This window comes from Bos grunniens, chromosome 17, assembly GCF_055505025.1.
Source record: "Bos grunniens cultivar Pamir isolate PY7600 chromosome 17, Bosgru_T2T1.0, whole genome shotgun sequence".
Classification (NCBI taxonomy): domain Eukaryota; kingdom Metazoa; phylum Chordata; class Mammalia; order Artiodactyla; family Bovidae; genus Bos; species Bos grunniens.
The window spans coordinates 54,699,521-54,722,437 of NC_141181.1; the positions used below are offsets into that span (position 1 = coordinate 54,699,521).

The window sequence follows — 22,917 nt, forward strand, 5'->3', positions numbered from 1 at the left end:
CGAGCCCTAGGCAGGGGCTCTGAGAATCGCGCCTGCGTGAAGTGTGCGCGGGAATGAGGTTGATTTCGGGGTTACAGAATCCTAGATATATCATCTCTTTTGTTTTTTCTCAAAGATCACCTTTTCAGTAGCATTCCCTGGGTCATCCTAAATTCAGTCCCACTTCATTCCCCTTTCCCTCAGTTCTTATGATTCTTTTATGTTTTACTTTTGGGTTTTGTCTCCGTCCCTTCGTATGAACCTCAAAAATGCAAGGATTGTCTGTTGTGTTCACTGCTTATATCCCTATACCTGTAATAGGACGGTACAAGATAAGCATCAATAATATGTGTTGAGTGAAAGAATGAACTCAATCCACTGATTTTAAAAAGGAAAAAACAATCACAGAAGGGATTTGTGTATTTGTGTATTACTCTTGTGTGATTACGTACTGCGATTCTTTGTGTAATGGTTGAGAAAAACTGGGTTTGAATTCAGCTCCAACATTTATTGGCTGTGTCACCTTGGTCAAGTTAACCTCCATGCCTCACTTTCCTCATCTGAAAATGGAGATAACAGTGATTACATCAGTTTTGTGAGGATGAAATGAATTGCATGGAATGTGCTTAGAACTTACATGCCTGGAACATACTAAAAGCTAAGGAATTCTTAACCTTTACTGGAAAGCACCTCAGGTTAAAAGCCAAGTTCTGGCCAAAGTGCACCTTTTAGGAGGAGACTTCCTTGGTGGTCCCAGATGGTAAAGATAGTCTTCTCTGGTGGCTCAGATGGTAAAGAATCTGCCTGCAATGCAGGAGACCGGGGTTCAAGGTTCTCCAGGAAGAACCCCTGGAGAAGGGCATGACAACCCACTCCAGTATTCTTGCCTGGAGAATTCCATGGACAGCGGAGCCAGGTGGGCTACAGTCCATGGAGTCGCAGAGAGTTGGACACGACTGAGTGACTAATACACAAGAGGAGGCTTCTTTGATGGGAGCAAAGTAGCCCCACAATCACGCTCCTTTTCATTATTTCTTTTCTTCACATTCCTTATTAGAGGTTTCCTTGTTAATAATTAGTCTTAAGGGCCCAGCAGATCAGACTAAGGTCCTTTTTGGCCTCAGCGTTCCTATTCTTTCCTGTACCTGGCACCTACTCATAAATTTGTCTAAAGAATCATGTCAGGCTCTCCTATAAGGCACTGAAATCTTTCAGGACTAGAATTGTCATATTCATCTTTTAAACCCCCGTGTCCAGAGGGGAAGGAAATGGAATCTGGCCCTTCACTTTTTCCCCACAGGCACACACCAAACTCCCCATAAGGCTAAATGAGGGAGGTATAGCTCAAGCAGGATGAGGAGGGCAAATGAAAAGGTGTCTTATCTTCCTTCCTCTCTCACGTGACAGTAACATTTCTAAAATCTAGCAACACTGAGATCAGGGTGTTTTTGCCCTTTGCATACTCGAGGGCCACAGAAAAAAGAAAAAGCAAGAGAGTTCCAAAAAAACATCTACTTCTGCTTTATTGACTATCCCAAAGCCTTTGACTGTTTGAATCACAACAAACTGTGGAAAATTCTTAAGGAGATGGGAACACCAGACCACCTGATCTGCCTCCTGAGAAATCTGTATGCAGATTACCATAACTGTAAGCAACAGTTAGAACTGGGAATGAAACAACAGACTGGTTCCAAATAGGGAAAGGAGTATGTCAAGGCTGCTTATTTATTGTCACTCTGCTTATTTAATGTATATGCAGAGTACACCATGAGAAACGCTGGGCTGGATGAAGCACAAGCTGGAATCAAGATTGCAGGGAGAAATATCAATAACCTCAGATATGCAGATGACACCACCCTTACAGCAGAAAGCAAAGAACTAAAGAACCTCTTGATGAAAGTGAAAGAGGAGAGTGAAAAAGTTGGCTTAAAGCTCAACATTCAGAAAACTAACATCATGGCATCTGGTCCTATCACTTCATGGCAAATGAAAACAGTGGAAACAGTGACAGACTTTATTTTTGGGGGGTTTCAAAATCACTGGAGGTGGTGATTGCAGCCATGAAATTAAAAGATGCTTGCTCCTTGGAAGAAAAGTTATGATCAACCTAGACAGCGTATTAAAAAGCAGAGACATTACTTTGCCAACAAAGGTCCATCTAGTCAAGGCTATGGTTTTTCCAGTAGTCACATATAGATGTGAGAGTTGGACTCTAAAGAAAGCTGAGCACCGAAGAATTGATGCTTTTGAACTGTGGTGTTGGAGAAGACTCTTGAGAGTCCCTTGGACTGCAGGGAGATCCAACCAGTCCATCCTAAAGGACATCAGTCCTGAGTGTTCACTGGAAGGACTGATGGCTGAAGTTGAAACTCCAATACTTTGGCCACCTGATGCGAAAAGCTGGAAAAGACCCTGATGGTGGGAAAGACTGAAGGCAGGAGGAGCAGGGAATGACAGAGGATGAGATGGTTGGATGGCATCACCGACTCAGGGGACATGAGTTTGAGTAAACTCCAGGAGGCCTGGTGTGCTGCAGTCCACGGGGTTGCAAAGAGTCGGAGACGACTGAGCGACTGAACTGAACTGGGCCACAGAAGAAGTCCCTAAGAAGCCCAGTCTGTCCTCACGTTGTCTACTACTCATGTTCTCCTAAGTGCCCCTGTGAGAGTTAGCTCACACCAGCAGATTATGGTGCAAATACCCAACTCTTGCCCCTAGCCTGGGCCCCCAGGCACATTGCTATCAGTTACCCCTGATAGCTATGGCCCCTCACACTTTACATCTTTAATGAAAATGGATCAAATTTGACACTGTAGGTGTACTTCTGCTATCTAGGCCCAAGAATGATTAAAAATTTAACCTGAGTTGCAGGTTTTCTACAGGGACTTGATCTGCATCAGTAGGAAGATCCAACACCAATGGAACTTGGACCTGCTGTGAGGATTAAATGAAAGAGATTCTGCTTTCTGTTAGCAGGGTCTGGGTTATTAGCGGGTGCTGGAGAAGTATCTGTTGACTGATTAGCCATTCCCCAGTACCTATCACAAATGAACTTAGAAATACTGAAAATAAACCACTCAATATGGCAAGAAGGTAAAAAGAAAAAATTATGTCTTTTGCATTTTTGTGTGCATTTGTTATTAAAGCAAAGTATCCATTTTTCAAGTGCTCAGAGACTATAAACCACATTTTAAAAAACAAAGTCACTGCCTACATTTTGACACTTGGGGAAATTTACTCATTCAAAAATTTGCCTTAGTTGAGTATTTCAAACTCTGATTGGAAAACAAAAGTGTGATGAAAAGTTAGTGCTATATTTCTTTTATTTATATATATCTTAAGACACAGTTACTTTTTTCATTTTTTAATTACACAAATAATAAATACATTTTCAGTGTAGGAAAACTAGAAGCTACTAATAAGCAATGGTCTTATCTCTATCCTTCCAGATTTTATTTCTCTGAACATATAATGTATATTTTGTTACAATAATTCCTGTCCCTCCAACAAAACTTCAAAAATAACAAAGATCAACAGTGAAACTAAAAGTAGACTGGTCTTAACTGTACCCCAGGTCCTAATTTATATTATATATACAAATCTATGTACATTCAACTTTAACTTTTAAAATCTAAATTGATGCTGTTAAAATAATACCAAACGATGCCACGTTTAACAGAAGCACTTTCAGAATACCTAAGAACTTGATTCAGGCATGTTGATGATTGCTGATAAAGAGTCAAGTATTATTTTTTTAATTAAATAAGTAGCTTTCTCTAGCATTCCATCTTCCTAAGAGAAGAAGGTTCTGCCAGTTCAGCCATAAGCTCCTCACACATATAGTTACTTTATAAATAAACTCTTCATTCATTCTGGTGTTCTTGAAAATATTCGTCAAACATAGAAGAAGACTCATCTTCATGTTCCTGACACCAAGGAAACACAAGATACAAAATACATTTAATTCAGAACTTCCCTGATGGTCCAGTGGCTAAGAATCTGCACTCCAAATGCAGGGGGCCCAGGTTCAACCCTTGGTCAAGGAACTAGATACCACATGCTGCAATTAAGAGTTCACATGCCACAACTAAAAACGATCCTGCATGCAGCACAGCCAAATAAATAAAATTTTAAAAAAAAGAAGAAAATACATTCATTTCTCCTCAGTTAGACCTAATATGTGCTTACTATTTTTAGGCAATGCTCTATAAAGAGCTAAGGCCCAGCACCAGCTCTGGGTGTTGTTCACAGTAATCAATAATAACAAAAGGAATGATGGATAGATGTTTCCAGATATGTGATAAATTAAAAGGCTTATGGGGAGTCCCTGGTGGCTCAGACGGTAAAGAATCCTCCTGGAATGCGCGAGACCTGGGTTCAATCCCTGGGATGGGAAGATTCCTTGGAGGAGGGCATGGCAACCCACTCTACTATTCTTGCCTGGAGACTCCCATGGACAGAGGAGCCTGGCAGGCTACAGTCCACAGGGTCGCAGAGAGTTGGACCTGACTGAGCAATTAAGCACAGCACAGCAAAAGGTTTATGTCCCATTAAAAGTAAACTCTTACTTGAGTTTACATTCATGTCAATTCTCAGCTAATGTGCTGGGAGAGGGCCCCACTGACATTTGTGAGGGCAGCCCAAGGCCAGTTGAACTTCACCTCCTCTTTGCGTATATGCCCATGCTCTGAGTACAAAGAATTCAACTCAGTAATATGTATTAACTCAATGAAAGGCAGAGTAAAACTGGTATTGCTTGTTTAGCACAGGTGTCAATTTCAAAGATTACCTAGAACAGCCTAGCCTACTGCCACCATGAAGACAAAATTTAGACTTGCTGGGATTATGCAGGAGGCCAGAGTGCTGGTAAACACTCTTAGATATAGGCAGTAACACCCCAAACCAGAAATTACCTTTGGTTCTTTAAATTCCAAGTCTTCTCCATACTGGATGGCAAAATCAATATGCTGTAATACAATGTTCATGCTTTCTTCATCTGACTGATCATAAGGCAAAAATCGAACCATGCTGTAGTCATCAATCTACAAATTGAGGATTTCAGAAAAGGTCATTCTGAGGTATACAATACTTAATTTTCAAATTATATTTGAGTTTTATAACCATTTACAACTTCTGATTAAAATCAGCTGTGTGTGTGCTGTGGGGAGGAGAGACAGAGACATAACAACAGCAAATCTATACTGATTTTTCTGACCTCTGACCAGCTACAACACTTAACTAGACATTGTTTCATTGGCATTTACCTGAATTCAAAAACCACTGGAAATTTCATAAGGGCAAAGACAGTTCTGAACTCCCAAAACAGCTTGGAATAATAGGTATGTCATTTTATTTATTGGCTATTGCCAGTGATTGCTTCTAAATTCACCTGCTGACCAGCCAGTCCACAGACTCCCACCCTCCCACCTTTGCAAGGGAATAGGGTTGGCCTGTGCTTTCCAAAACAGTGGCCACTGAATGGATGCTGATAAACACCTGACAAGGCCATTAAAAACAAAACTCAACAACTTCAAAAGCTTACCAGTCCACATATAGCGTTAGTCAATTTTTTGAATTTTTTGCTTCTTAAGTCACTTGTAGAGTCATCTAATAAAGAATACATGTCTGGATCTAGAAACCTTTAAAAGTGAGAAAGAAGACAGATAAATAAAATAAGAATAAATCAGGAAACTAGTTTTATAGCTTCACATTTAAATGAAGCTTAGAGGGTTCATCTCAGCAACAGAGATGTGATGATAACGGAAATGAACTCACTTCTCAATTTCCTTTTTAGCTTTCTTACTCAGCAGATCCATTTTCGTCATGATGTTAACTTGAGGAATTTCTAGAGAGATCATAGCACTCAGGGCTGCCAAAATGCCAGAAATAAACTGAAGGAGGAAACAGAAAAGGGAAGATGAATTAACTTTGTATGAAGAAAGTTCCCTGGTCTCTTTGCACAAAAGAGAGGTTTCTGCTCCTCTCTGAGCAAAACTGGCCTAAGTAAAAGAAGGGCTAATTCTAAAGACAGGACATTTCACTAATCAGATGGTTGACTCCTGGTTTCCCAGGGTGAGGAAGAGATGGGAAAAGGTAGACATAAACAACAGTGATCACAATTCTCAATTTAGATGATATCTTTAATCATTCCCATCAAATATTCCTTCAGTTCATTTCAGTCGCTCAGTTGTGTTCGACTCTTTGCGACCCCATGAATCACAGCATGCCAGGCCTCCCTGTCCATCACCAACTCCCAGAGTTCACCCAAACTCATGTGCATCGACTCGGTGACGCCATCCAGCCATCTCATCCTCTGTCGTCCCCTTCTCCCCAGCCCCCAATCCCTCCCAGCATCAGGGTCTTTTCCAATGTGTCAGCTCTTCGCATGAGGTGGCCAAAGTATTGGAGTTTCAGCCTCAGCATCAGTCCTTCCAATGAACACCCAGGACTGGTCTCCTTTAGGATGGACTGGTTGGATCTCCTTGCAGTCCAAGGGACTCTCAACAGTCTTCTCCAACACCACAGTTCAAAAGCATCAATTCCTTGACACTCAGCTTTCTTCACAGTCCAACTCTCACATCCATACATGACCACTGGAAAAACCATAGCCTTGACTAGATGGACCTTTGTTGGCAAAGTAATGTCTCTGCTTTTTAATATGCTATCTAGGTTGGTCATAACTTTCCTTCCAAGGAGTAAGTGTCTTTTAATTTCATGGCTGCAATCACCATCTGCAGTGATTTGGGAGCCCCCAAAAATACAGTCTGACACTGTTTCCACTGTTTCCCCATCTATTTCCCATTAAACGATGGGACCAGAAGCCATGATCTTAGTTTTCTGAATGTTGAGCTTTAAGCCAATTTTTTCACTCTCCTCTTTCAAAAGGCTTTTTAGTTCCTCTTCACTTTCTGCCATAAGGGTGGTATCATCTGCATATCTGAGGTTATTGATATTTCTCCCTTGTTTCCAGCCTGTGCTTCTTCCAGCCCAGCATTTCTCATGATGTACTCTGCATATATGTTAAATAAGCAGGGTGACAATATACAGCCTTGATGTACTCCTTTTCCTATTTGGAACCAGTCTGTTGTTCCATGTCCAGTTCTAACTGTTGCTTCCTGACCTGTATATAGGTTTCTCAAGAGGCAGGTCAGGTGGTCTGGGATTCCTTAGGGGCTACTAATGAGAAGTAAAGTTTGTTTTAGATAGTTCATAAACTAGACAAACCATTATCAGAAAAACAGACGTATATATGCACACATCTGCCTAATTTTTCTTCATAGTAGTACTCTCAAATCTGTATAGTATAATTTACCATATAAATTTTAAAAATACATTATTATAGCAACTTCCTTGGCGGTCCAGTGGTTAAGACTCAGTGCTTCCACTTCAGGAGGCACAGTTCAAAAGATCCTGCATGCCACAAAGCATGGCCAAAAAAAATTATTATAATAATTTAATAATAAGGGATATTAAATAACTCTGGAGTATAGTTTGGGAAATATTCAGAATCAAAAAACAATTAAAGGAGATTGTCATCTGCCTGTACCCATGACTAAAGAATTGACAACAGATATATTCTCAAACCTTGAATGACTCCACCATGAACTGAGAATCAACAAGAAAAACTCCACAGACTCGAAACTCCCACTGTTCCAGCTGCTGGACCAGCTGTTTCATCACAGGCAGGTGAGTGTACAACTCAATCTGACCTACAGGGAGAACATTACAAGACTGTTACAATCAGGACACAAGGTAAATTATCAAAGTACAGAAAAAAATTTTGCCATAAGACAGCTGAGAAAATGAAAAAAAAGGAAGTCAACCTCTGGTGGTAATTTGTTCAACTTTTAAGGGATCTTACAGGCTCTTAAAGCAATCACAATACCAAGAGAATCCCAAGGAAACTATTCAGTTTTATGTAGAAAGTGAGGTTCTTCACACTTCTGTTTTAGCTAATCAAAAGCAAGTACTATGAAGGTGTGTTAGGTTTGGGAATATTCATCAAGTTGTACACTTATGATATCTGCACTTTTCTGTGGATGTGTGTGTTCAATTAAAAACAAAGGGGAAACCAACACAATATTGTAAAGCAATTTCCCAATTAAAATAAAGAAAAAAAAGGGAAAAATATAAGAGTCACAAATGATCAAAACTAGGTTAGGCTCAAGTCTAAAATTCATGATTTGGCTTGAAAAGTCGGTGTGATCATTTGTCCCCTACCAGTCTCACCTCAGGACACTTCCCTTTGTTTACTGGGCACCTCAAACCCACCTGGCTCCTGCCTCAAGGTCTTCAGCCCATGCTTTCTGCCTGGAGAACAGTCTCCTTCGTCTCACCCTATGGCCTGGCTCACACACTACTTGGTCAGAAACCCCCCACCTCCCTGCTGCGTGCTGGTCTGTGCTGAAGCCTGTCACGAATATTAAATAATCATTAAATAATCATTTGGGTGATTTCTGATTTATACTGCCTAACATTCCCACTTTCCTATGAGCTCCATGAGGGCAGACACCATGGCTACTTTGATCTTTAGGTATTTCCAGTGAACAAGATAAGCACTCAGCAAACTCAGTGAATGAATAAGAGACGATGAATGAGCAAATGGCACCTTACTGCGGCAGGGTTTAGAGCTACAAATGCTAACTCCACTGTCTCCACTGAGGACTGAAAGAGCGTGATCTTAAGTAAAATGACACATTCAAATTGCTGACTTACCTGGACAATCAAAAAGGATGTAGTCATCCTCTACATGGCCAAGACAGTTCTCCAGCCAGTCAAAATTATTGGCAAAGTACTCCATGCAAAATACCAATCCTCCATTGGGACCAAACTGCAGAGTACTGTCTTCCATCACGTCATCCACCTCAATCAGTTCTCGGATGTCTGAAAACAACAGACAGGCCCAGAACACAAGAGCATCATCCTCACTGGTGATAATTAACAATTATATAGCAACTCACATGTATGAAATTATTTCTGTCCATGGCTATTCACTGTAGTAGTATCCATGGAAACAAATTAAATGCATTTTTGTATAGCCAGACAATGGAATCCTGTGCAGCCCCAAAAAAAGTTCTTTAAGTACTGATGTGATATGATCTCCCAGGTATACTGTTAAGTGAAAAGTGCAAAACTCTGTGTTAGAATGCCATCATTTGTGTTAAAAAAAAAAAAAAAAAAGACAAAAATTGACTATGTATACATATATACATATACATTTTCTTTTACATGCATAGACTATGGAAAGATACCCTAGAAATTAGCAACACTGGCTGCCTCGAAAGAGGGAAGCCACCTTCCAGGACCCAGAGATAGGAGGAAGACATTTTCCTGCATACTTACTCTTTGTGCCTTTTGCAGTTTGAACAATGTGAATATACATTCAGTTCAGTTCAGTAGCTCAGTCCTGTCTGACTCTTTGCAACCCCATGAATCACAGCACCAGACCTCCCTGTCCATCACCAACTCCCGGAGTTCACTCAGACTCACGTCCATCGAGTCAGTGATGCCATCCAGCCATCTCATCTTCTGTTGTCCCCTTCTCCTCGTGTCCCCAATCCCTCCCAGCATCAGAGTCTTTTCCAATGAGTCAACTCTTCGCATGAGGTGGCGAAAGTATTGGAGTTTCAGCTTTAGCATCATTCCTTCCAAAGAAATCCCAGGGCTGATCTCCTTCAGAAAGGACTGGTTGGATCTCCTTGCAGTCCAAGGGACTCTCAAGAGTCTTCTCCAACACCACAGTTCAAAAGCATCAATTCTTCAGCGCTCAGCTTTCTTCACAGTCCAACTCTCACATCCATACATGACCACTGGAAAAACCATAGCCTTGACTAGATGGACTTTTGTTGGCAAAGTAATGTCTCTGCTTTTAAATATGCTATCTAGGTTGGTCATAACTTTTCTTCCAAGGAGTAAGCGTCTTTTAATTTCATGGCTGCAGTCACCATCTGCAGTGATTTTGAAGCCCCCCAAAATAAAGTCTGACACTGTTCCCACTGTTTCCCCATCTATTTGCCATGAAGTGATGGGACCAGAAGCCATGATCTTAGTTTTCTGAATGTTGAGCTTTAAGCCAATTTTTTCACTCTCCTCTTTCAAAAGGCTTTTTAGTTCCTCTTCACTTTTTGCCATAAGGGTGGTGTCATCTGCATATCTGAGGTTAGATATTTCTCCTGGCAATCTTGATTCCAGCTTGTGCTTCTTCCAGCCCAGCATTTCTATTCTTAAACTTATGGACAGAGGTTTGTGACATTGTATAGGAGGCAGTAATCAAGACCATCCCCAAGAAAAAGAAATGCAAAAAGGCAAAATGGTAGTCTGAGGAGGCCTTACAAATAGTTGAGAAAAGAAGAGAAGCAAAAGGCAACGAAGAAAAGGAAAGATATAAGCATCTGAATGCAGAGTTCCAAAGAATAGCAAGGAGAAATAAGAAAGGATTCCTCAGTAAACAATGCAAAGAAATACAGGAAAAAAACAGAATAGGAAAGACTAGAGATCTCTGCAAGAAAATTAGAGACATCAAGGAAACATTTCATGCAAAGATGGGCACAATAAAGGACAGCAATGGTATGGACCTAACAGAAGCAGAAGATATTAAGAAGACGTGGCAAGAATACACAGAACTATACAGAAAAGATCTTAATGACCCAGATAACCACAATGGTGCAATCACTCACCTAGAGCCAGATATCCTGGAGTGCGAAATCAAGTGGGCCTTAGGAAGCATCACTACGAACAAAGCTAGTGGAGGTGATGGAATGTGAGTTGAGCTATTTCAAATCCTGAAAGATGACGCTGTGAAAGTGCTGCACTCAGTATGCCAGCAAATTTGGAAAACTCAGCAGTGGCCACAGGACTGGAAAAGGTCAGTTGTCATTCCAATCCCAAAGAAAGGCAATGCCAAAAAATGCTCAAACTACCACACAATTGCACTCATCTCACACGCTAGTAAAGTAATGCTCAAAATTCTCCAAGCCAGGCTTCAGCAATACATGATCCATGAACTTCCAGATGTTCAAGCTGGTTTTAGAAAAGGCAGAGGAACCAGAGATCGAATTGCCAACATCCTCTGGATCATCAAAAAAGCAAGAGAGTTCCAGAAAAACATCTATCTCTGCTTTATTGACTATGCCAAAGCCTTTGTGTGAATCACAACAAACTGTGGAAAAATTCTTAAAGAGATGGGAATACCAGACCACCTTACTCGCCTCCTGAGAAATCTGTATGCAGGTCAGGAAGCAACAGTTTTAACTGATTATGGAACAAGGGACTGGTTCCAAATCGGGGAAGAAGTACGCCAAGGCTGTATATTGTCACCCCGCTTATTTAACGTATATGCAGAGTACATCATGCAAAATGCCAGGCTGGATGAAGCAAAAGCTGGAATCAAGAGTGCCTGGAGAAATATTGATAACACCTCAGATATGCAGATGACACCATCCTTATGGCAGAAAGTGAAGAGGAACTAAAAACCCTCTTGATGAAAGTTAAAGAGGAGAGTGAAAAAGTTGGCTTAAAGCTCAACATTCAGAAAACTAAGATCATGGCATCTGGTCCCATCACTTCATGGCAAATAGATGGGGAAACAATGGAAACAGTGTCAGACTTTATTTTCTTGGGCTCCAAAATCACTGCAGATGGCGACTGCAGCCATGAAATTAAAAAACACTTGCTCCTTGGAAGAAAAGCTATGACAAACCTCAGTCAGTTCAGTTTGTCACTCAGTCGTGTCCAACTCTTTGCAACCCCATGAATCGCAGCATGCCAGGCCTCCCTGTCCATCACCAACTCCCAGAGTTTACTCAAACTCATGTCCATACAGTCAGTGATGTCATCCAGCTATCTCATCCTCTGTCGTCCCCTTCTCCTCCTGCCCTCAATCCCTCCCAGCATCAGGGTCTTTTCCAATAAGTCAACTCTTCGCGTGAGGTGGCCAAAGTGATTGGAGCTTCAGCATCAGTCCTTCCAATGAACACCCAGGACTGGTCTCCTTTAGGATGGACTGGCTGGATCTCCTTGCAGTCCAAGGGACTCTCAGGAGTCTTCTCCAACACCACAGTTCGAAAGTATCAATTCTTCAGCGCTCAGCTTTCTTTAAGTCCAACTCTCACATCCATACATGACCACAGGAAAAACCATAGCCTTGACTAGACAGACCTTTGTTGGCAAAGTTGTATCTCTGCTTTTCAATATGCTATCTGGGTTGGTCATAACTTTCCTTCTAAGGAGTAAACATCTTTTAATTTCATGGCTGCAATCACCATCTACTGTGATTTTGCAGCCCCAAAAAACAAAATCTGACACTGTTTCCACTCTTTCCCCATCTATTTCCCATGAAGTGATGGGACCGGATGCCATCATCTTAGTTTTCTGAATGTTGAGCTGTAAGCCAACTTTTTCACTCTCCTCTTTCACTTTCATCAAGAGGCTTCTTAGTTCCTCTTCACTTTCTGCCATAATGGTGGTGTCATCTGCATATCTGAGGTTATTGATATTTCTCCTGGCAATCTTGATTCCAGCTTATGCCTTTTCCAGCCCAGCGTTTCTCATGATGTACTCTGCATAGAAGTTAAAGAAGCAGAGTGACAATATATAGCCTTGACGTACTCCTTTTCCTATTTGGAACCAGTTTGTTGTTCCATGTCCAGTTCTAACTGTTGCTTCCTGACCTGCGTATAAGCTTCTCAAGAGGCAAGTCAGGTGGCCTGGTATGCCCCTCTCTTTCAGAATTTTCCACAGTTTATTGTGATCCACACAGTCAAAGGCTTTGGCATAGTCAATAAAGCAGAAGTAGATATTTTTCTGGAACTCTCTTGCTTTTTCGATGATCCAGCAGATGTTGGCAATTTGATTTCTGGTTCCTCTATCTTTTCTAAAACCAGCTTGAACACCTGGAAGTTCATGGTTCACATATTGCTGAAGTCTGGCTTGGAGAATGTTGAGCATCACTTCACTAGCATGTGAGATGAGTGCAATTGTGCGGTAGGGCTTCCGTGGTGGCTCAGAGGTTAAAGCGTCTGCCTGGAATGCAGGAGACCCAGGTTCGATCCCTGGGTCGGGAAGATCCCCTGGAGAAGGAAATGGCAACCCACTCCAGTACTCTTGCCTGGAGAATCCCATGGAGGGAAGAGCCTGGTAGGCTACAGTCCATGGGCTCGCAAAGAGTCGGACACGACTGAGCAACTTTCCTTCCTTTCCTTTGAGCATTTTTTGGCATGGCCTTTCTTTGGGATTGGAATGAAAACTGACCTTTTCCAGTCCTGTGGCCACTGCTGAGTTTTCCAAATTTGCTGGCATATTGAGTGCAGCACTTACACAGCATCATCTTTCAGGATTTCAAATAGCTCAACTCGAATTCCATCACCTCCACTAGCTTTGTTCGTAGTGATGCTTTCTAAGGCCCACTTGACTTCACATTCCAGGATGTCTGGCTCTAGGTGAGTGATCACACCATCGTGATTATCTGGGTCGTGAAGCTCTTTTTTGTACAGTTCTTCTGTGTATTCTTGCTACCTCTTCTTAATATCTTCTGCTTCTGTTAGGTCTATACCATCCCAAGTCCAAGGTAAGAGAAACCCAAGTAAGACTGTAGGTGTTACAAGAGAGCATCAGAGGGCAGACACACTGAAACCATAATCACAGAAAACTAGCCAATCTGATCACACGGACCACAGCCTTGTCTAACTCAATGAAACTAAGCCATGCCGTTTGGGGCCACGCAAGACGGACGGGTCATGGTGGAGAGGTCTGACAGAATGTGGTCCACTGGAGAAGGGAATGGCAAACCACTTCAGTATTCTTGCCTTGAGAACCCCATGAACAGTATGAAAAGGCAAAATGATAGGACACTGAAAGGGAAACTCCCCGGGTAGGTAGGTGCCCAATATGCTACTGGAGATCAGTGGAGAAGTAACTCCAGAAAGAATGAAGGGATGGAGCCAAAGCAAAAAAAATACCCAGTTGTGGATGTGACTGGTGATAGAAGCAAGGTGCGATGCTGTACAGAGCAATATTGCACAGGAACCTGGAATGTCAGGTCCATGAATCAAGGCAAATGGGAAGTGTCAAACAGGAGATGGCAAGAGTGAATGTCGACATTCTAGGGAATCAGCGAACTAAAATGGACTGGAATGGGTCAATTTAACTCAGATGACCATTATATCTACTACTGCAGGCAGGAATCCCTTAGAAGAAATGGAGTAGCCATCATGGTGAACAAGAGAGTCCGAAATACAGTACTTGGATGCAATCTCAAAAATGACAGAATGATCTCTGTTCATTTCCAAGGCAAACCATTCAATATCACAGTAATCCAAGCCTATGTATGCCCCAACCAGTAACATTGAAGAAGCTGAAGTTGAACGGTTCTATGAAGACCTACAAGACGTTTTAGAACTAACACCCAAAAAAGATGTCCTTTTCATTATAGGGGACTGGAATGCAAAAGTAGGAAGTCAAGAAACACCTGGGGTAACAGGCAAATTTGGCCTTGGAGCACAGAATAAAGCAGGGCAAAGGCTAATAGAGTTTTGCGAAGAGAACGCACTGGTCATAGCAAACACCCTCTTCCAATAACACAAGAGAAGACTCTACACGTGGACATCACCAGATGGTCAACACCGAAATCAGATTGATTATATTCTTTGCAGCCAAAGATGAAGAAGCTCTATACAGTCAGCAAAAACAAGACCGGGAGCTGACTGTGGCTCAGATCATGAACTCCTTATTGCTAAATTCAGACTTAAATTGAAGAAAGTGGGGAAAACCACTAGACCATTCAGGTATGACCTAAATTAAATCCCTTATTATACAATGGAAGTGAGAAATAGATTTAAGGGACTAGATCTGATAGACAGAGTGCCTGATGAACTATGGATGGAGGTTCATGACATTGTACAGGAGACAGGGATCAAGACCATCCCCATGGAAAAGAAATACAAAAAAGCAAAATGGCTGTCTGGGGAGGTCTTACAAATAGCTGTGAAAAGAAGAGAAGCGAAAAGCTAAGGAGAAAAGGAAAGATACAAGCATCCGAATGCAGAGTTCCAAAGAATGGCAAGGAGAGATAAGAAAGCCTTCCTCACGGATCAATGCAAAGAAATAGAGGAAAACAACAGAATGGGAAAGACTAGAGATCTCTTCAAGAAAATTAGAGATACCAAGGGTACATTTCATGCAAAGATGGGCTCGATGACAAACCTAGACAGCATATTAAAAAGCAGAGACATCACTTTGCCAACAAAGGTCCATCTAGTCAGAGCTATGGTTTTTCCAGTAGTCATGTATGGATGTGAGAGCTGGACTATAAAGTAAGCTGAGTGCCAAACAATTGATGCTTTTGAACTCTGGTGTTGGAGAAGATTCTTGAGAGAGTCCCTTGGGCTGCAAGGAGATCAAACCAGTCAATCCTAAAGGAAATCAGTCCTGAATATTCATTGAAAGAACTGATGCTGAAGCAGAAACTCCAATAGTTTGGCCACCTGATGGGAAGAACTGATTCATTGGAAAAGATCCTGATGCTGGGAAAGACTGAAGGCAGGAAGAGAAGGGGATGACAGAGGATGAGATGATTGGATGGCATCACCAACTCAATGGACATGAATTTGAGCAAGCTCCAGGAGCTGGTGATGGACAGGGAAACCTGGCGTGCTGCAGTCCATGAGGCTGCAAAGAGTCAGACATGACTGAGCAACAGAATTGAACTGAACTGATAAACAAGTAAAACAAAATCAAACAAAGAAAACCAATTCCATTTCTTAATTTGATGGCCCGGGGTTTCCCTGGTGAAGCAATAGCTAAGAATCCACCTGCCAATGTAGGGGACACGAGTTCGATCCCTGTTCCAAGATCCCACATGGAGCAACTACTGAGTCCAGACGGCCAAAGCCTGTGCTCCACAACAAAGAAATCACCACAATGAGAAGCCCAAGCACCACAATGAAGAGTAGCCCCTACTTGCTGCAACTAGAGAAAGCTCTCACAAAGCAACAAAGATCCAATGCAACCAAAATAAACATCTTTAAATATATATATATATATATATAAAATGATCCTACACTGACTTGTCTTCCTCCCCAGTAAACAGGATCATGCAGTCAACAGCTCAAGTCAGAAACCTAACAGTGACTCTTGATCCCTCCCTTTCTTCCAACCTTTTTAGTTCAATCTCCCACAAAATGTGCTAATTCTATTTGCAAAATATATACCTGTCTGCAGCCATGAAATTAAAAGATGCTTACTCCTTGGAAGGAAAGTTATGACCAACCTAGACAGCATATTCAAAAGAAGAGACATTACTTTGCCAACAAAGGTCCATCTAGCCAAGGCTATGGTTTTTCCAGTAGTCATGTATGGATGTGAGAGTTGGACTGTGAAGCTGAGCACCAAAGAATAGATGCTTTTGAACTGTGGTGTTGGAGAAGACTCTTGAGAGTCCCTTGGACTGCAAGGAGATCCAACCAGTCCATTCTAAAGGAGATCAGTCCTGGGTGTTCATTGGAAGGACTGATGCTGAGGCTGAAACTCCAATACTTTGGCCACCTCATGCGAAGAGTTGACTCATTGGAAAAGACCCTGATGCTGGGAGGGATTGGGGGCAGGAGAAGGGGACGACAGAGGATGAGATGGCTGGATGGCATCACTGACTGGATGGACATGAGTTTGAGTAAACTCTGGGAGTTGGTGATGGACAGGGAGGCCTGGCGTGCTGCGATTCATGGGATCGCAAAGAGTCGGAACGACTGAGCGACTGAATTGAACTGATACCTGTCTGCACCTTTGTATCTCCACCACGACCACCCCAGTCCCCCTTCTAGTCTTGACTCTCTCGAGTCCATTTTTCATCTGAGAGCCAGAGATATTTTTAAAAACATAAATCAGATGTCAGTTCTCTCCCCTGCTGGAAACCCTCAAATGGCATTTCACAGTTGAAAGGTGCTATGAATTGAGGGGTTTTTTTTGATTTGCTTTTTTTTTTTTTGCTCTGCTGCACGCAGCCTGCAGGGGGTCTAATCCATGGCCCTGCAATGGCAATATGGAGTCCTACTGGACTGCCATGGAATTCCTTTATGAGTATTTGTGTCCCTCTAAAACTCATGCTGAAAACCTAATGCCCAGCGTGATGATATTAATTAGTGGGACTTTGGGAAGATGAATGAGATCAGTGCTCTCATAAAAGAGGTCCCAAGAGATCCCTCGCCCACTTCCATCATATGAGGACACAGTGAGAAGTTGTCAGTCTAGAAGTGGAAAAGGGCCTTCACCAGAACCTGACCATGCTGGCAGCACCCTAATCTTGAGCTTCCAGCCCCCAAAACTGTGAGAAATCCATTTCTTTTGTTTAGAAGCCACCCAGTCTGTAGTGTTTTGTTACAGCATCCCAAACAGACTAACAGGGTGAAAAAAAACAGGATAAAAGCCATACTTCTCTTGTCCTACTAGCTGCTACCCATCTCCTTCCTTCACTTCTTATGCCCCAGCTCATCAACACCTTTGCTTTGTCTGGAACACACCAAACCCTTTCCCATCTTTCGGCTATATAGTGACCTTGATGTTTCTTCATCTTGGAAAGCCTTTTGCCAGCTTGGTGAGCATGTTACCATCTTCAGGTCTAGGCCCTAATAGCCCCTCCTCAGAGATGTCATCCCTGACTATGCTACCTAAAGCATTCTTCCCTAGTTATTTCTTCACATCAGCCTATAGCAGCACTTATCACAATCTGCAACCCATTTTATCATTTTGCTTATGTCCCTTGCTAAAAGGCCCACAAAGGCAGGGAGAATATCTGTGTTCTTCTCTGTTACGACTCTGGTGTCCAGCATAAAGCAAGTGCTCAGTAGACATCTGAATAAATTAAAAGATTAAAAAACATAACAAAATATTTAAAGGTTGCTCACTTATAGTATAGTACGATCAGCAGTAAAACAGATTTACCAAACAGGATCAAACACGAAAAAAACAGAAGGGAAGGGTGGTGAGGGAGCGTGTACTCACTTTTCATTCCTACATCAGAAACTAAGAAAGGATACTGTCACACACATCAACATGAGCTGATGTCACCACATGACATTCAGCCTCATGATGTTCACCATGAAAGCAGGGGACCAGGCTGCATTAATTTTCAGCTTTTGTGTGCAGCAGCCAGCACTCACTGCCTCCCCACTCTCCTATTTTTCCTGAAGGAGGGGGAAGGCTCTGCTCAGGACTTACCAGCCATCACGGAATAGTTGAAATGTTCTGCTGCAGGATCTAGGTTCACAACTTGGACAGATCGATTGAGGGCTTCACAGTGCTGCACCATGGTGGCACAGTAAGTGCTCTGTAATGTCACAAGCACGAGGGGTTAGAACAAAGCTCGGTATAGTGCTTACCCCTCCACCTCCAGAAGGACTCTCCACCCACCTTGGGCGAGTCTACTAAGGCCAAAGCTATTCCTTCATTGACCAAGAAGCTAAAAGGCATTAGGCTGGGGGTTAGGACACCTGACTGGGCTGTGGATCCAGACCTGGCTCAGACTCATGGGGAGGTGCTTTTGCATTCTCTCCCTAAATTTTCTTGTCTCTAAATGTGATGTCTTCCATGATCACTAAGGCTCCTTACTGCTCTCATCTGCAACAAGCAGAATTTAAAGGGAAAATTTCTGATTACACTGTGCAGCATCTAACACATGATGTATCCACTAGGATTGGTACAGTCCAAACAAAGCTTTAGGTAGGCTGGTTAGGGATGATGTATCTGAGAAGAGAGTATCTGAGCTGAGGGACAGCAATGAGCTTGCCAGGCCAGCAGAATAACAATCCAAGATGAGAGAACATTAGGCCAATAAAACAGCCTGGCAATACGCTTTCAGTTTACACCTTCTGGTTTACAGAATTCTTCATCCCTCATATACTACATTAAGGCTACTTGTCTGTCTCTCCCTCCCTCTATTTAAAGGCAGGGATGTGTTAGGAATTCCCTGGCAATCTAGTGGTTAGGACTTGGTGCTTTCACCGCTGGGGCAGGGTTTGATCCCTGGTCTGGGAACTAAGATCCTACAAGCTGCCTGACACAACCAATAAATAAAGAAAGGCAGGGATGTGTCTTATTCAGTTTTATAAGCCTAGGGGCCATAACATACTTCCCAGGTGGCTCTGTGGTAAAGAATCTGCCTGCCAGTGCAGGAGACGTGGGTTTGATCAATGGGTCTGGAAGATCCAATGGAAGAGGAAATGGCAACCCACTCCAGTATTCTTGCCTGAAAAATCCCAGGAAGAGAGGAGTCTGGTGGGCTACAATCCATGGAGTTTCAAAGAACTGGCCATGACTGAGCAACTGAGATGCACGCAGGAGCTATAACAGTACCTGGTACATAATAAGTACTTGATAATTATTTCTAATTGATTAGTATGTTTGAATAAACTCCATCAGGGCAGAGGATTTTTGTGTGTGTATTTTAGTCACAACACAATCCCCCAGAGTATTTCTGATAGTAGGCATCAAAAGTTTATAGAAAGATACTTATTTAACACAGTGTGAAAGTTAATCTAGAATATAAAAATAACCTCTATCATGCTTTTATCTTTCTCCTCAGTGACTTGACACACACTGTTCTCTCTGCCTAGGAGCCCTCTCTAAATATCACATTACATTTTAATCGACTAGTCACCTATAAGTGTGATAGCAGTCTACTATTCACTCCAGTATTCTTGCCTGGAGAATCCCATGGACAGAGGAGCCTGGTGGGCTACCATCCATGGGGTCGCAAAGAGTCGGACATGACTGAGCAACCAACACACACATACACATCCCAAATAGACTACTGGCTCCAGGAAAGCAAGGATCACACCATTGTCACGTGTGTATCTCCTGCATACAGAATAAGCCAAGAATCAGAGGAATGAGTTTGTCAACTGAAAAACTGAAGCCACAAAACACTTTCACAGACTCGTGTTTCCCACACTCCTGTTATTTGATCAATATACTCACAATTTCTACCATATTTAAGAGCCTCTAATAGGATTTCCTTAATAGTTGCTTACAAGAAAAAATTGTATCTCTAACCAGAAAAGCAGCTATGCTTATCATAACGTGAAGATAACCATAAAAGATAACACAACTTTAAAACTCTTTTAGTTCTAGGTAAATATAATTGCCCGTCAAAAGCTCTGAGTCTAAGATCTGCTCTTGAAAAAGAGGAGAATTAAAGACGTGTTGAAGACACAAAGAAAGGTAATCCCAAAGAATGCTCAAACTACCGCACGATTGCACTCATCTCACACGCTGCTGCTGCTGCTGCTAAATCGCTTTAGTTGTGTCTGACTCTGTACGACCCCATAGATGGGCAGCCCACCAGGCTCCCCCGTCCCTGGGATTCTCCAGCCAAGAACACTGGAGTGGGTTGCCATTTCCTTCTCCAATGCATGAAAGTGAAAAGTGAAAGTGAAATTGCTCAGTTGTGTCCGACTCCTAGCGACCCATGGACTGCAGCCCACCAGGCCCCTCCATCCATGGGATTTTCCAGGCAAGAGTACTGGAGTGGGTTGCCATTGCCTTCTCTGTCTCACACGCTAGTAATGCTCAAAATTCTCCAAGCCAGGCTTCAGCAATATGTGAACCGTGAACTTCCTGATGTTCAAGCTGGTTTTAGAAAAGGCAGAGGAACCAGAGATCAAATTGCCAACATCCGCTGGATCATTGAAAAAGCAAGAGAGTTCCAGAAAAACATCTACTTCTGCTTTATTGACTATGCCAAAGCCTTTAACTGTGTGGATCACAATAAACTGTGGAAAATTCTGAAAGAGATGAGAATACCAGACCACCTGACCTGCTTCTTGAGAAACCTGTATACAGGTCAGGAAGCAACAGTTAGAACTGGACATGGAACAACAGACTGGTTCCAAATAGGAAAAGGAGTATGTCAAGGCTGTATATTGTCACCCTGCTTATTTAACGTATATGCAGAGTACCTCATGCAAAATTCCGGGCTGGATGAAGCACAAGCTGGAATCAAGATTGCCGGGAGAAATATCAATAACCTCAGATATGCAGATGACACCACCCTTATGGCAGAAAGTGAGGAAGAACTAAAGAGTTTCTTGATGAAAGTGAAAGAGGAGAGTGAAAAAGTTGGCTTAAAGCTCAACATTCAGAAAACTAAGATCATGGCATCCAGTCCCATCACTTCATGGCAAATAGATGGGAAAACTGGAAACAGTGGCTGACTTTATTTTTCTGGGCTCCAAAATCACTGTGGATGGTGATTGCAGCCATGAAATTAAAAGATGCTTGCTCCTTGGAAGCAAAGTTATGACCAACCTAGACAGCATATTAAAAAGCAGAGACATTACTTTGCCAACAAAGGTCTGTCTAGTCAAGGCTATGGTTTTTCCAGTAGTCATGTATGGATGTGAAGAGTTGGACTTAAAGAAAGCTGAGCACAGAAGAATTGATGCTTTTGAACTGTGGTGTTGGAGAAGACTCTTGAGAGTCCCTTGGACTGCAAGGAGATCCAACCAGTCCATCCTAAAGGAGACCAGTCCTGGGTGTTCATTGGAGGGACTGATGTTGAAGCTGCTGCTGCTGCTGCTAAGTCGCTTCAGTCCTGTCCGACTCTGTGCGACCCCATAGACGGCAGCCCACCAGGCTCCCCCGTCCCTGGGATTCTCCAGCCAAGAACACTGGAGTGGGTTGCCATTTCCTTCTCCAATGCATGCAAGTGAAAAGTGAAAGTGAAGTCGCTCAGTCGTGTCCGACTCTTAGTGACCCCATGGACTGCAGCCCACCAGGCTCCTCCGTCCATGGGATTTTCCAGGCAAGAGTACTGGAGTGGGGTGCCATTGCCTTCTCCGGATGTTGCAGCTGAAACTCCAATAATTTGGCCACCTGATGAGGAGAGCTAACTCATTTGAAAAGACCCTGATGCTGGGAAAGATTGAGGGCCGGAGGAGAAAGGGACGACAGAGGATGAGATGGCTGGATGGCATCACCGACTCGACGGACATGGGTTTGGGCGGACTCCGGGAGTTGGTGATGGACAGGAAGGCCTGGCGTGCTGCGGTTCATGGGATCGCGAAGAGTCGGACATGACTGAGCAACTGAACTGAACTGAAGACACACTAGCACCAAACTGATGATTTCATCTCAATGCAAACTGAAAGAAAACTGAAAAGGGAGCGGCTTTCTCAATATACGATTCAATGTTCATTAATGTCAGGCCCATGTATTTCCTAAGTACACCGCAAGTCCACACCTCAAGTTCTGAGAAACAGTGATTAACGAGACCCCACCTTAAATTAACCTCCCGGGTTCAAGACACGGGCAGATTCTGGAGTTACACAAAACTGGATTCAAATTCCAGCCGTCACTTACTAGCTGTGCGATCTTGAGCAAAAACTTAAGTCTCATTTTCCTTACCGGCAAAGTAGGATAACAGGACTTAACTCACGGGGTTGTTGTGGAAATAAGTTTAAGCGCAGTATCTTGGGCTTAATTATGCAATAAAAACTAGCAACTATCACTAATTTCCTTTCAAAAGAACAACAAAAAGGACAGTGAAGCCCAGGCTGCAGAAGCGAGCTGCCCAGGTCTCAGGGTCCCCAATACAACCGCCAGCCCTTCCCTCAGGACCCGAACCTCCCTACCTCCCACAAACTCCGACATTTCCCTCCTTCGCCTGCCAAATCCTCACCTTCCCGCTGCCGGCGGGGCCCATAACCAGCTGAGCGTACCGAGGCATGGTAGCTCCCCCAGTTCCTGACGCCTCCAGTCGCACAGACTTAGAATCTGATCACCACTCTCCCTTCAGCCTTCGCGCTACGCCCACTAAGTTCCGGGAACACGAAGTAGAAACCAATCGCAACCCAACTTCCTTGGCGTCTTCTGTTCTGCCACGCCTCCGACTACGGAGCGTCCTGAAGGCCAAATCCCAAGAGAAACGCGTTTTGCCAAAAGGCCCGGGAT

General features: G+C 42.9%; 1 protein-coding gene across 7 annotated transcripts; it reads right to left on the reverse strand.

The window, feature by feature from the left end:
• Positions 1-393: 393 nt before the first annotated feature.
• GPN3 (GPN-loop GTPase 3) lies at positions 394-22,778 on the reverse strand. Of its 7 annotated transcripts, none has more exons than XM_086347702.1 (9): positions 22,646-22,778; positions 21,949-22,119; positions 18,187-18,295; positions 8,695-8,862; positions 7,564-7,688; positions 5,755-5,870; positions 5,522-5,618; positions 4,893-5,021; positions 394-539 (listed from the first exon to the last, which is right to left on the reverse strand). In XM_086347702.1, exons 2-9 carry the CDS (start codon positions 22,018-22,020, stop codon positions 513-515), a joined length of 843 nt encoding a protein of 280 aa, XP_086203828.1. In that variant the 5' UTR covers positions 22,021-22,119; positions 22,646-22,778; the 3' UTR covers positions 394-512. The 7 variants fall into 7 exon arrangements, with proteins under 7 accessions (XP_086203828.1, XP_086203831.1, XP_086203829.1 ...); XM_086347700.1 differs by lacking the exon at positions 394-539 and adding an exon at positions 3,285-3,905 and having other exon boundaries at positions 21,958-22,119; XM_086347699.1 differs by lacking the exon at positions 394-539 and adding an exon at positions 3,285-3,905.
• Between the last annotated feature and the right edge of the window lie 139 nt (positions 22,779-22,917).